The sequence below is a fragment of the Drosophila kikkawai genome, chromosome 3R, assembly GCF_030179895.1.
Source record: "Drosophila kikkawai strain 14028-0561.14 chromosome 3R, DkikHiC1v2, whole genome shotgun sequence".
Taxonomy (NCBI): Eukaryota; Metazoa; Arthropoda; class Insecta; order Diptera; family Drosophilidae; genus Drosophila; species Drosophila kikkawai.
Window position 1 is genome coordinate 23,883,843 of NC_091731.1, and position 14,006 is coordinate 23,897,848.

Below are 14,006 nucleotides of genomic sequence, written 5' to 3' on the forward strand. Positions count from 1 at the left end.
TTATTGCTTTAAAAATTTACAAAAATTCTTGTCTCTTATTTTCTGGCCAATAAAACCACCGGTTTTGTACTGTGCAGAAGCGGTGGATTCTCATTCTCTGTCAAATTCGCAGCTGAAAAGCTTCATAACTGCCTTCAACGATCCGGACACTTGTGCAAATGTTTACCGCCGCTGAATTCACAATGAGCCATTCCAAGAGAATGGGCCAAACCCGATTCAGAACCAGAACGGGAGCGTGAGCAGGGGCCAAAAACGCAGCCGAGAGGCATGAAAATTACCAAGCGTAGCGGAAGGCGAAAAGCAAACTCAAATTCGGTTTTATTATAATAACTGGCGGCAGAAATGATGCTCAAACATGCATATAACACATGTACTTGAGCATATCTACCGTATACCGAAAGTTTTGTTATTTTATGACTGTTGGAAATCCACTAATCGAAATGGTTTTTATGCGTTTAAACTTAAATATTTATATTTATATGACCTATATTTTATAAAATACAATTAAATTGAATCTTGAGCTAATAATATGTTTATAATACATTTGTAAATGTATTTTTTCTTCACACATTTTATATAAGCAATATAATTTAAAACGAATCTTGAACTTAATGATTATATCAATTTATTGGAAAAAAACTTGTATATAACTAGGCTCTAAAGTAGCAGGCCTAATTAAAAATATAAAAAGCACTGTAATATTATACAAATTATATTATGCTCTTGGAAGGCATAATGGCAAAAAAAATAAATAAATAAACTAAGGAAAGAATAATGGCTGCAAAAATAAACTAGATGATATTAACTTAGCCAAACATTTCTGGCGGGGAAACACATGAGCATACAGCCCCTAACTTGAACATTCAAAGACCATTAACCCATTAACCAACCATGGTATGAAGAATCTCCTCCCGCTCCATATCTGCTAATGCGAATGTCAAGTGGCATTGTGGTACGCAGAATGCACACATGAGCGATCCGGATACCCCCGTTGAAAGTGGATGACATGCAAAATGCATCCGCTGGAGTGCAGCAAGATGCCGGCGGCTTTTCCCCCATTTCCAGTTAGACAGCTTGACAGGCGGCTCTGAATTTGGTTAATAATGCAAGTTGGTTGAGCATTCGGAAGTGCATGTTCCATTGCGTGTCGAAGTTTGTCAAACAGAAAACAAGTCGAGCCACAAAACACATACAATTTCGTCAAATGGGAATAGGGAAACGATGTAACTCCATCTGTTTTCTGGTGGTCAAATGTGAAATTGCAAAGGAAAAGGGGTGGTGTTAAAATCTGCTAATATCACTTGACAGTCAGATTATGTTTGTCAGCATATAATAGGGATTATTTTTTGTTTGAATGCCTTGTAGCATAAATTTGCATTATTTTCATGCTTTTCACATTGTTTTTGAATGCGAGCTCAGCATATTAAATTATATTTGTTCAAAACAAGAGAGGGGAGTGAGGGTACTTCTGCTCTGTAATTAATGTGAAATTAATAACACCAATCTAAAGTGTTTGGATGACACAACAATTTGAAATTTTGACTACTTATTATTAATTTATTTATGTATATGACGGAGACGTGAATGTTTCATCCATGTTGATATCCTCGCGCGGTAGCACAGCGAGTTCCGTTGCCGATCGTTACCAAACTGAACTGAACTCCCTTCTCTCCATCTACTTATATGTTCTGTCCAAGTTCTTATTTCCGTTGAAGTCCATCTATCTCCCTCTCTTTCTCTCCTATGACTCGGTAGCGCGACAACGGACCTCGCTCGCCAGCAGAGACCGCTGCTGCTATGCCTCGCGCTGCGCTTCTTAGAAAAAGCGTACTTCCCCGAATTCAGACCGCGCTGGTCTCTGCTGCTATGCCTAGCGCTACGCTTCTTGGGAGAAGCGTACTTCCCCGAACTCATCTCCGACACGGCCTTCCTGACCTACCACACGTCCCTGTGTGTTGAGTTCCTCAATGACCAAATAAATCAAAACCGTAAGAATTATTTTGATTTTCTCATTCTTTTCTTGGCTCTGATTTATTCACCGCTTCTTTTCATTATTCTTCTCTTTTTCAATTATAACATAAATGATTCGTTTTCCATAAAATGACAATTTAAACTTAACCAATTAACATCAACTTAGTTTCTCTTTACCAATTCAATTACAGTTCTTTTCATCTTCAAACATTTAATTTCTCTTCTTACATTATTTTTTTTCATGAACATTTCCAGGTCACCAAGACCTCCATGACATAACGCTTCTCGTCCCTGCGAGACAGCTGTTACACTGCAATCAACAATTCCCCTCTTGGGACACTGACGCACATCCTCTGATGCCGTCCACATAATCTTTCCCAACTCGGGACACTGACGCACATCCTCCGATGTCGTCCACATACTCTTTCCCAACTTGGGACACTGACGCACATCCTCCGATGTCGTCCACATACTACATCCCATCTCGGGACTCATCATCACTTTGGAATTCTTCATTTAATTCCCCAACTAATTCTTTGTTTGGCAGTGCTCTTAGACATTCGTGAGCATACTTATATGTTCGCTTATTAACTAATGATTTTAATTCATATCGATCTCCCTCAAGTACTTTGATCACCTGAAACGGGCCCTTAAACTTAGGGTCAAGTTTCGTTTGGTGACGTTCTTCAGCTTTTAATAATACATGATCGCCTACCTTGTACGCAGTAACTTTCGCTTTATTTTTGTCAAATCTTTCTTTTTCATATTGTGCATTATTTTCCATATATTCTTTAGCTTTAACTCTAGCGTGCTCCCTATCTAATATATTCTCTTCATCATTTATTTGCAACATGCCCAAAGGCCTAGCCTCTTTACCTATTAGCAACTCTAAAGCACTAGACTTAGTGATTCGATTTGTAGAGCAATTTAAGGCTAATTGAATTTCTGGCAAGGCATCCTGCCACGAACGATCACTAGTTTCTACGGCCGTTAGCATACCCTTCAACGTGCTCATGACACGTTCCACCTGTCCATTAGCTCGACTTGCGCCCGTGGCTATTAAATGTAGATCTATTTTATTTGTTGAGCAAAATTCGCGGAAGTTGTTACTAGCGAAGCTCCTGCCTTGATCTGCTATGATACGACTAGGAACACCAAAGAAAGATATGGCTGACTTTACAGCCTTAATGCAGTTTTCAGAGTCTAGATTTAGGGTGTGATGTAAGTAAACAAACTTGGTGAAAGCATCTATTTGGACAATAATGTATTCTTTCATATCATTTTTACCGCTAAGTTTGCCACTTATGTCCACATGGATGGTATGCCAAGGTATCTCAATCTTAGGTATGGGGTGTAGTTCTATTTGTTGCTTTCCTGATGCAGGTTTGGATAATTTGCAGGTTATGCAATTTTCAACAAATTTTCGGACATACTTGGACATGTGTTCAAACCAAAATTGCTCATAAACTTTGTCTAGAGTTTTCTGCCATCCTAAGTGCATCATGGCCTCGTGCACATGATTTATTACCGACCACCTAAACGCCCTAGGAATCACTGGTAAACATCGAGTCTTGCCATTACGCTGTATCTTTCGGTATAGTAATCCAGTTCTAATTTCGTATGTTTTCATCATGTCTGCCTCCATGTCATCGCTATTCATTTTTCCCATGATTTTTACTATGCTATCGTCTCGTTGCTGTTCAGCTATCAGCCAGTTATTTGTTATTGCTGCTAGATCTACTCGAACCTCTGCTATCCTAGGAATGACGGTAGAAATTGGGTTTCGTGATAAGAAATCCACATGAGCCATTCGGCTACCCTTTCTATACTCAACACTAAAATCAAAGGCCTGTAAGTACGCCCACCACCTGTGCACTCTTGGAGTCAATTCTGCCTTTGTTTGTGTCGCTTTTAGTGAATTGCAGTCAGTGTGCACCACAAATTTTCTACCGTGTAGGTAATGTCTGAAATGTTTTACGGCATTGTATACCGCTAAAGTTTCCAACTCATACGAATGGTATTTGGCTTCCGTGGCCGTTGTACTTTTGCTAAAATATTCGACTACTCTACGTTTTCCATCTATTTTATGCATAAGCATTGCGCCATAGCCATCAGCACTGGCATCTGTATGCAGTTCGATTTCAAGTGTGGGGTCGAAAATTATTAGAACGGGGTCTTTAGTGAGTACTTCAATAATCTTCTGTCGAACTTGCTCATGCTCATCTTTCCAGAGAAATGTTTTGAGTTTAGAAGTTAGCTGATAAAGTGGTTTCATCTTTTCCGAGAACCGTGGGACAAATTGTCTGAAATACGATGCCAAACCTATGAATTGTCTTAACTGCGTCACAGTAGTTGGTGGGGAAAGGACAGAAAGGGCCTCAATCTTACTGGGATTCGGTTTAATTTCGCCATCTTTAACGTAAAATCCTAAATACTCAACTCCAGTGCGTAGAAAGGCACACTTTTTTACATTAAACGTGAAACCCGCCTCTGACAAGACTTCCAACACCTTGTTTATCCTTTCAAATGCTTCATCTTTCGTATTCGCAACAATCAGCACATCATCTATATAAACAACTGCATAGGAATAGGCTAAGTCCCCCAATGCTCGCACAATGGCACGTTGAAAAATTGAGGACGCGTTTTTTAGCCCAAATGGCATGGCTAGGAACTCGTACTGACCCTCTGGGGTCACAAACGCTGTCTTTTCTATGGAATCAGGGTGAATTGGTATCTGGTAAAATCCGCTGGCCATGTCCAATATAGAAAAATATTTGCCACCTCGCAGGCGATCTATCTGATCCGAAATTAATGGTAGTGGGTATTTATCAGAAATTGTATTCGCATTTAGCTCACGGAAGTCAATACACAATCTATCGCTGCCATCTTTCTTCTTGACTAACAACATTGGGCTTGCAAATGGTGATCTGCTCGGACGAATAACATTGGATTTAATCATTTGGTCTATTTTTTCTCGAACTAACAACTTTTCATCTGCACTGAGTCGATAGGGACGCCTTTGAACAGTCTTATTCTCATCTATTAAGCGAATTTCTAATGCACCTGTAGTTACGCGTTTAGTAGGGATTCCACTTACAAAATTATCAGAATACTTTTCCAAAATGTTTTTTAATTTACATTTATCAATCTCACTTAAGTCTATGTTACTGTCTAGTAAATTTTCCAAACTGTATGTATTTTCTTGTACAGCATTAACAATTTTAGCTTTGTAGATATTAAATTTATCAGTTTCAATTATAACGCCAAATCCAAGTTTAAATATTTCTTGACCAATCATTATGTCATGCTTTAAATAATTATCCAACACTACATGAAACAAAATTTCCAAATTATATTGCGATATTTGGACAGTGGACAAAATTTGTAGATGACTCTTCACAATATTATCGCCAATTCCTCTTAATATGACTAGGTTATTTATTCTTTTTCCAGAAATTTTGTTGGAAAATGTTTCTTTTATCAATGAACACTCGGCGCCCGAGTCAAAAAAAAATGGAAATGTCTCACCCAGTTGATAGAGCAAACCTTTAGGCTCATGTATTTGACATATGTCTACGCGCTTCTCCTTAAACTTGTCGATTCCGTGCGCACGACCTTTGGGACACACAGAAGCCACATGCCCAATTTCATCGCACTTGTAGCATCTGATGTTTGGACGATCCTTCCCTGCGGAACCGCTGCCTCCGTTGTACGTCTTTCCTTTACCGTGTGATGAATACTCCATCCGGGCGTGGCACTGGGCATACTTGTGTCCCATTTTTCCGCAGAAATGACACTTCAGCTGCGACTGGATTCGTAGTTTCTTCTTCTCCGTAGCTGGCGAATATTCGTCCTGTTCGTGCTTACGCTTATTGAACGCGTACGCCTGCAGCTGCCGTTGTAGCTCATTTCGTGTCGTCACATTTGTGGTGAAAACGCAACGGAGCAAATTGTTATCAATTTGAGCCATGTGGGCTAAAGTTATTGACACCGCAATCTCCTCCATATCCTTTGCCTTTAATTTGGACAGTAGTAGGGTAACTATACGACTGCCATACTCGGCGTAGCTCTCTCCGGATTTGGGACGCCCGTTTAAAACGTTCATCACTGCAGCAGCCGTTGTCTCAATGCCCACAAATCGTTGGATGAATAACTCCTTGAATTGATTCCAAGTGATGCCGGCGAAGCACACTTGGGAGAGCCATTGCGAGGCACTGCCTTCCAGCGCCTTGCTGAGAGCTATCACTAGTGCGCTGCCTTCAACGATGTTGTCTGCGAAGATTAAGTCAATAGTCGTGCACCAAGCTGATGCATCCGCTCCAGCACCATCTGGATTGAACTTGGGCAGTGTCACATGCGTTGTCTTTCCGTCCGACGCCGGTGCTTTTGGTGTCTGCATTGTTTTTATTATTTCCATTAAACTTTTATTTTGTTCCTCCAACGCAGCCATATATTGGGTCGGGCTTTGTTCAGGAGGCGGAGCCGATCCCACTTCTGATGACGGAGACGTGAATGTTTCATCCATGTTGATATCCTCGCGCGGTAGCACAGCGAGTTCCGTTGCCGATCGTTACCAAACTGAACTGAACTCCCTTCTCTCCATCTACTTATATGTTCTGTCCAAGTTCTTATTTCCGTTGAAGTCCATCTATCTCCCTCTCTTTCTCTCCTATGACTCGGTAGCGCGACAACGGACCTCGCTCGCCAGCAGAGACCGCTGCTGCTATGCCTCGCGCTGCGCTTCTTAGAAAAAGCGTACTTCCCCGAATTCAGACCGCGCTGGTCTCTGCTGCTATGCCTAGCGCTACGCTTCTTGGGAGAAGCGTACTTCCCCGAACTCATCTCCGACATATATATTTATTTTTTTGTAAATATGTATGTAATAATTAAAAATAACTTAATTCAAATTCCATAAATATAAGAAAATAAAATACAATTTCCACTATTTTCCGTTCCCTGCACTATTAACTTTTTCACTCTTTTTCTCTAATATAGAAAACTTCTGTGGTTTTGATTGCAACGTTGCCAGACTTCAAAAAGGAGAGCAGCACACAAGCAAATGTCGAAAATTAATTATGGTTCCCCATATACAACAACACACAGCACACGAGAAACAAAAACAAAAATCAAGAGCGGAGCAATAACAACAACAGCAAAATGGAGGAGAGAAATAAACAACAGCCAACATATGCAGAAGGCAGACAGGACGACGACAAGAGGAAGTCGTGAAGTGGAGACTGGGAAGCGGAGATGGAGAGAGGAAGCGGAGATGGAGCTCAGCAGAAGGTTCAAAAGTTGGGAGTTTGCGCGGCAGCCGCAAAAAAACCTGTACAGAAATTATCTATAATAAAAATGCAAAACTTTCCGTACACACATACATTCATACAAACAAACATCATGTACATACATCGAAAAAAGGGTTGAAGAAGCGACATGTCGAAAATCAAAAACTCTCGACTCTCCGGAGAGCCAAAAAACAGGAACAGCAACAAAAGCTATTGCAGCAATAACAAGCGGAGAAACAAACGGGATAAATGACAGATGAAACGCACGCGGAGAGCGAGGTTACGTATGTGTGTGTGTTTGTGTGTTGGTCCTGCGAGCAAAGGTGAGCAGCAGCGAGTAATATTAATCCTCTGGTGCTGGTCTGGAATCGGGATTCGAAGTGGGCTTGGGCCTGAGTTTGCTTTGTTCGCTAGCTTGCTTGCAGATCAAACCGGAATATAACCCCTAATGAAAACAGCACAACACCGAAACAACAACAAATGTTACCGAATCGATTAAATGGGTGTGAGTGAGAGCATCAAACCACGCCGTACACACACTCTAATCACAGCGACGACTGAGAAATTAGAATATTTACGTAATTAAATATTTTTTAAATGAGTTTACATAAATATATATGGCATTAGAATATATTAGAATATATGGACATGTAAACATCTCAATTTTTTAACGTGTCCTTCTTAAAATATATATAGTAAATCCTGATTTTTAATTAACATATGCATAGTTTTACGGAATATATGTACTTATGCATTCACTTTAAATAAATAAAATTACCCAAGTAATCAATTAAAATTATTTCATAACTTGTTTATATTGTTTAGAATTTATAAGTAACTTAGTAATGCCCCTGTTAAACTTAAAAGGCATAATACGCGCCGATTTGTATGCCCACTTTGAAAAACCCTTTAAGGTTTCTAATTAAGTTGCTATAGGTGTTGGGTGCATGTCTAACTGGCGGATGGCAGCCGCATATCCGTTGCCGCCATATTAGACTTTCGGGCGGCAAAAATAATTTATGCCCAGCTTTCGTCTGACCCCCCTTTATCATTCAGCGACCCAATAGCTACGATTCACTACCAACAATTTACAACTGGCACAACTGAAAGGGCGAATTCCGGACTTGGATGATGCATGGACAGCATCGGAAATTGGTCGATTAGACTGGGGAAATATTTCTAGTAAAGGACATGAGGTCCTTGATTTCCAGAGCTGTGTTGGTAAATGCATTTTGACATATAATTGGTATTGCCTACTATTCGGTGCTGTAAATGTTGATTTAAGTTAGATTTTAGTAAGCTAAACAATTTATAACTGGCTTTTTAATATACGCTTCTACTAGTGTTGAAAAAGAGACATTTACTTGATTTGTGAACATTAACGTTCTTAAGTTAAGTAAAACATATTTCCATTAAGGCCATGCCCTTTTGTCCTTATAAATACAATTTATATTTATATTACATTGCCTACTTTTCTGCGTCTGTGTTCGGTTAGAAGGTTTTTATTTTTTCCCTCGGGAAATTGACTCCGACTCGAGTCTTCTGCTTCAGTTTTCCCATTGTTATTGGCGCTAATTCCGACGTGCTCCCAAAAACAATTTCCTGAGAGCGCATTCGCGATTGTCGTCGGCATCGTCGTCGTCGTTTTCCACATCGTCTTCTGGCCACTTCGACTCGCCCCGATTTTTTAATAGATAGATACACATCGCAGCCAGCGGCGCGATTAACCCCCAAAAAGAAGTGTCAACTTTTAACTCAACCGCCAAGTGGCCAACCCCAAGGATTTGTGTCATTGTGAAATAATTTGGTTAATTCAGTTTTGGCAATAAAAAGCTATTCTTACAGGCATTGTTAACATGATTTTTTATATTTTAATATTTATTTGACCGTTTTTATTTGAGATTTGTTTTAAATATTCATATATCAAAATTACTTTTATAGGTGCGATATGCAGTTAATATATTTTTTTGTTGGTTTTAAGTATAAAAATATATATTTATTATTATTATTATTTTGACAGTTGCTTTTGCTAATAAGCTAGACAAGTTATGACAAAAACTGCCATTATCTAACAACCTCTGTAATAAGTCTTCAAAATAAAGTGTCAAGACTTATAGCAAACTCCACAAAAGGTTGGAAAAACCACAAGGATTCATGTAATTTGCTGTACCAGACGCAGGACGCTAGATGAGAAAAGTTCGCAAGCTTTTTCCAGAAATCAAAGCAATTTCATTAGGGAAAAGAGGAAAAACAGAGAGTGAGAGTGGAACAAGAGAGGGACGGGGAAGTTAATAGCCCTATGCGTTGCTTTGGCAACTTTTGCCAACTTTTTGCTGTCCCTTTGTGTGCCAAGATTAATGATGTGCCTCGAGGATGACGATGCTGCATGAATGCTTGGATTTTCCACTTTGAGGGGGAGTCGGTTTGGGGACCCGTCTATATGCTAATCAAATTTTCATCTGCCAACATTGTTCTTGGCCTTGCTTGGCACTCGTAAATCATTATACAAAAGCGAAAAAAGCTAAGAGCAATTAGGCGCATAGAGCAACAAATGCACTGATAACAACAGCGTGAGTCTAGAGAGAAATTGCTGGAATATATCCGAAAGGCAGAGAGTTCGCGGAAAGCGGGAGAGAAGAATGAAAAACTCTCTTTTTTGCACCCATATGCTCTCCGAAATCTCTCTGTTGATAAGCAAATACAATTTCTAAAGAGTGTAATGCCGGGCACGAGGAATAAGTTCTAGCAAAGCTCTAAAAAAACACGAATATTAGCTCTTATAAGCAAACGTATAAATCGTTGTTTATATAATATGTAACTCAGCGTGAATCATCTAGCAGAGGAACGTATCAGCATTACTAATCACTTAGTTAGAGCAGATAATGAGAGATACAAAAACATTGTGAAATGACTGACTTTATATGCTAATAAGTAGTTTCAAGCTGTGTACAAAAAGTACTTTTATTAAAGAATAAAAAAAAAACAATAAATTGTTTAACAATGGAGTCTGTATTATTTAATTTGTACTGCATTAACGCTTCAACTCGTAGCACTGTACCCCAACAAGTTATCGCTTATCAGTTGGTTAATCCCGAATAAACAAGCCGCATTACGACATTTTAGACAGTACACATTTCTATACAATCTGAATAAAGACCTTGATAAGGTCTCATTTATTTATTGATTAATAAATAATGCCCAAAATGCTCGCCCGAACTGTCAGCACAATACAATTAAACGTGAAAATTCAAATTGCTACGATTCCTAATGGCACCTAATGGTCCGGAAAATCGATTTCACCTTAAAAAGAATTTAATGACGGTTTGTCACGCTTCCACGCGAAGAAAAGCGCGAAAATCGAAGCAATAACAACAAATCGAATCAGATTGTCTGCAACGCCTACAAAATGTGTTTTGAGGTGCTTCTGCTTTTGGCTTTCTAAATTGAGATTAAGCGGAAAATTCACAACAAGGCGTTGGACCTGAGGCAATGATAATAATAATGTTAGTCAATCAACTAGTAGGTGGAATAGATTTTTACAGTGTAAACACTGCAAACACCAACCATCATATCGCATGTAAACAGTGTGAATATCGATAACATTTTCTGTACTGACTGGAAATAAGGTCAGAGTAGATTAGGAAATTGCAGCAATTGTGAAGAAAAAACTTCCAGAACCGCAAGTAAAAAGAATTTTTTTTAATTAAAGTAATTTTTTATCTCCATCCCTTGACATTAAAATAGTAAAACGTTTTTATTTTACCCATTTAAATGGCTTTCCCCCTATTCTATTAGTTTATCTGTTAATAAAATAATATATTTTTGAATTTTTTACTGATGTTACTAATTAATTTATTGGTTATAATTGCTTTAATAAACTTTTTCATTCCCAAGCTATAAAGTACTTTGTTTTTATTGTTATCAATTTGTCTCTTGTATATTTTTGATAGGTGAAAGTTTTGAATTATATTGAATTTATTGTTATAAGATACTCGCACAAAATACTGGTTTAAGTTTATTGTGCTTAATTTAAGTGGAAACGGAAGTCATATTCAGAGTATCATAGGTCATAATCTAGTTAAAAAAAACTGCCATAAACCGGTTATCAGCAGTTGCACTTCGTCCATCAAGCCGAATTTTACACCCCAATTACCTGTGTCTAAGCGAACCCGTTCGAAACTCGCTAGCTCGATTGTTATTTCGGGCAACAGCCGGCAATTGTTGGCAAATGTTGTGATCGCAGTTGCAATAGAATATATGGGCGGATTGTCGCTAGCCACGCTTATTCATTCAATTTGCTGGCACGTTTTGCATTACACACGACAACCCTGACCTACAAAGCGGCGTATAATGAAAAAAAATCAAGCAAACTGCAGCCTGCTTGTGTTGTTTCTGCTGTTGGCCGGCGCTTGAGCAGAGTTTACATTGAATGTTATAAATAAATTAAAGGAACGCATACACAGGTGGGTGTGGGTGTGCTCGCTGTGAGTGTGTGCGTGTGTTTGCATGAGGCCGGTCTGTCTGAGTTCCCAAGCGATGCACGACTAGCATTCAACGCTAATTGCCGTTGATAAGTGGACAGCATTCCTCAACGCAAAACTAGCTAAGCCTATTATTATTTACTTAACATTACAGCGTAGATTCCGGTTCAAGGGTTCTTAATGTGTAAAAAAATAGTTTCACAAGCACGTGAAACTATGACGGTTTCCAAGGTAAGTTGAATAAGGAAGGATCTCGATTAATTTTTTTTTAACGTAAACAATAGACATTTTTAAGGTTGTTTTTCAAAACAAATATTAGGCTTGAATTTTGGCTAGAAATAACCAATCAATTAAAATACCTATTTAAGAGTAAATGTAAACAATAAAGGTAACGTTGTCCGTCAAATTGATTGCCTTTGCAAAAATACAAAAAACACAAAGCTAAATTTGTGAATTTTTGGTTTTTATAGTTATTGGCTGCTTTCTTTCCCAGACACACACACCAGGACAGAGTTATATGAGCCACATTTACATCTGCTTAAGACAGTGACAGATACTTTCTCTTTTCCCCGCTCAAGTGTTGAAACTCTGGCTAAAAATAGAATGGCAAGCGAGCAAGCAGGGAAAAAGAGGTGGATTTTCCATTCATATCTTGTGAATTCTTCTGTCGCCTTTTTCAACTGTTAGCTATTTTGAAATACAATTAATTATACAGCTAGTTTGTCAGGCAGAAGAATTGTTGGATATGTTTACAAAGTTCAAGTGTTTGGGAGCAGCTGCGCAGCAAGCGTTCAGAGAGAGAGCACGTTTATTTTTAGAGCAGCGAGAAGAGCGGGCCAAAACAGCGAGAAGAGCCAGAGAACATGCGCGCAAAGTGCAGCATCTCATCTCGCTCTTGCAGGCTCTCCTCTCAATGCCTGCCGCCGATGCAACCTAAGCGTTATTACGAGTGTGGTTCTCCCCATTCGTTTTCACATTTTCCCCAATTTTTACACATTTTCTCACCTGGTCGATCCAATGACTGTCTGCGACTCATTGGCAAAATATTTTTGCTCCCTGTCGTGTTGTGTTTTTGTTGGGTTTAGAGAAGCAAATTAAACTAAATTTGATTGCTTCATTGGTTGTTGTTTGTTGCTGGTTGTTTTGTTGCATTTGTTGTTGCTGTGGTTGCCAGTTCCTTTTGCTGTCGCTATTGCTATTGCTTTTATTTCCTTTTGTCGCGCTGCTTCTTACTCAATTCTATACACTCAACACACAAACACTCGGACATTTTTTCGAATTTCGCTTCACACGCGACTGTTGACTTTCTTTTTGCCCTCTCTTTCTCTCTCTCTTTGGTAGAAGAGGAGAACGCGACAGATGTTGGCACTGCTCTTTAACGTTGTTGATGTTGCTGCTGTTGTTGTTGCCGCTGCTTTGGGGATATTTGAGGTGTTGCTACTGCTATTGCAATTTGTGCCGTGTTGTGGTGTTTTGTTTGTTGCTGCTTCCTCTTCTTCGCTGGCTTGTTGTTTTTAAAAACGCTTCAATTTTGACAACAACTCGCAGCGCAGCCACACACACCTACACACTGAACTGGCAAGCACACCGACACACACACGCGCGCACACACACACTCTCACGCTCGCGCGTCACGTCAATGAACGCAGCAGCAGCAGCACGTAGTTGTTGTTGTGGTCACTGAATCTCGCTTTTTACGCACATGATGCTGGGGAATCGGAGCACTGGATCGGCGACTGATCATCTGAATTTTGTTTATTTACATTTCAACACGGTTTTTGTGTATTTTCCGCGATTTTTTGCGTTTATTATTCGTTACGCACGGCCGTACAACGAGCGCCGCCGCCGACAAACAAAGGGAAAATGGTGAATGTGAAAAATGTGAAACTAGGGTTGTCACTAATCTGCGGGGATTTCAGGTATATCGATATTTCTGTGTTCATCACTGCCGGTTTTATGTCTAGATGCGGGGATTTCGAGATAATTTTATATTTCAATGCAATATACATATGTAAAATGTGGAAATGATTTAAGTTTACTGGATATCAATACAATATAATTCCATAATATTGTGTATTCTCTTATTTAGGCATATTAAAAGAGGGCTTTTGTTTATGTTTAACTTCCTTTAATGTATTTCATTTAAATTAAAAATTCTGTACAGCTCTTGTAATTAATGACGATGTTTTGAAATACGGAAGAACCAGCGAACTTGACATTCGAAAAACACCTGACAACTCTGGAGAAATACGAAACATTTGCTCGCAGC

At 39.2% G+C, this 14,006-nt stretch overlaps 1 protein-coding gene across 1 annotated transcript in view; it reads right to left on the bottom strand.

Annotated features, from left to right (window-relative positions):
- The window catches only part of Bicra (BRD4 interacting chromatin remodeling complex associated protein), a 55,472-nt gene extending 42,507 nt beyond the window's left edge, over positions 1-12,965 (bottom strand). Inside the window, exon 1 of the mRNA XM_041777109.2 lies at positions 12,743-12,965. Coding sequence (XP_041633043.1) covers positions 12,743-12,773 — 31 coding nt within the window. The 5' untranslated portion in view covers positions 12,774-12,965. The remainder of the gene's footprint in view (positions 1-12,742) is intronic.
- Positions 12,966-14,006: the final 1,041 nt, after the last annotated feature.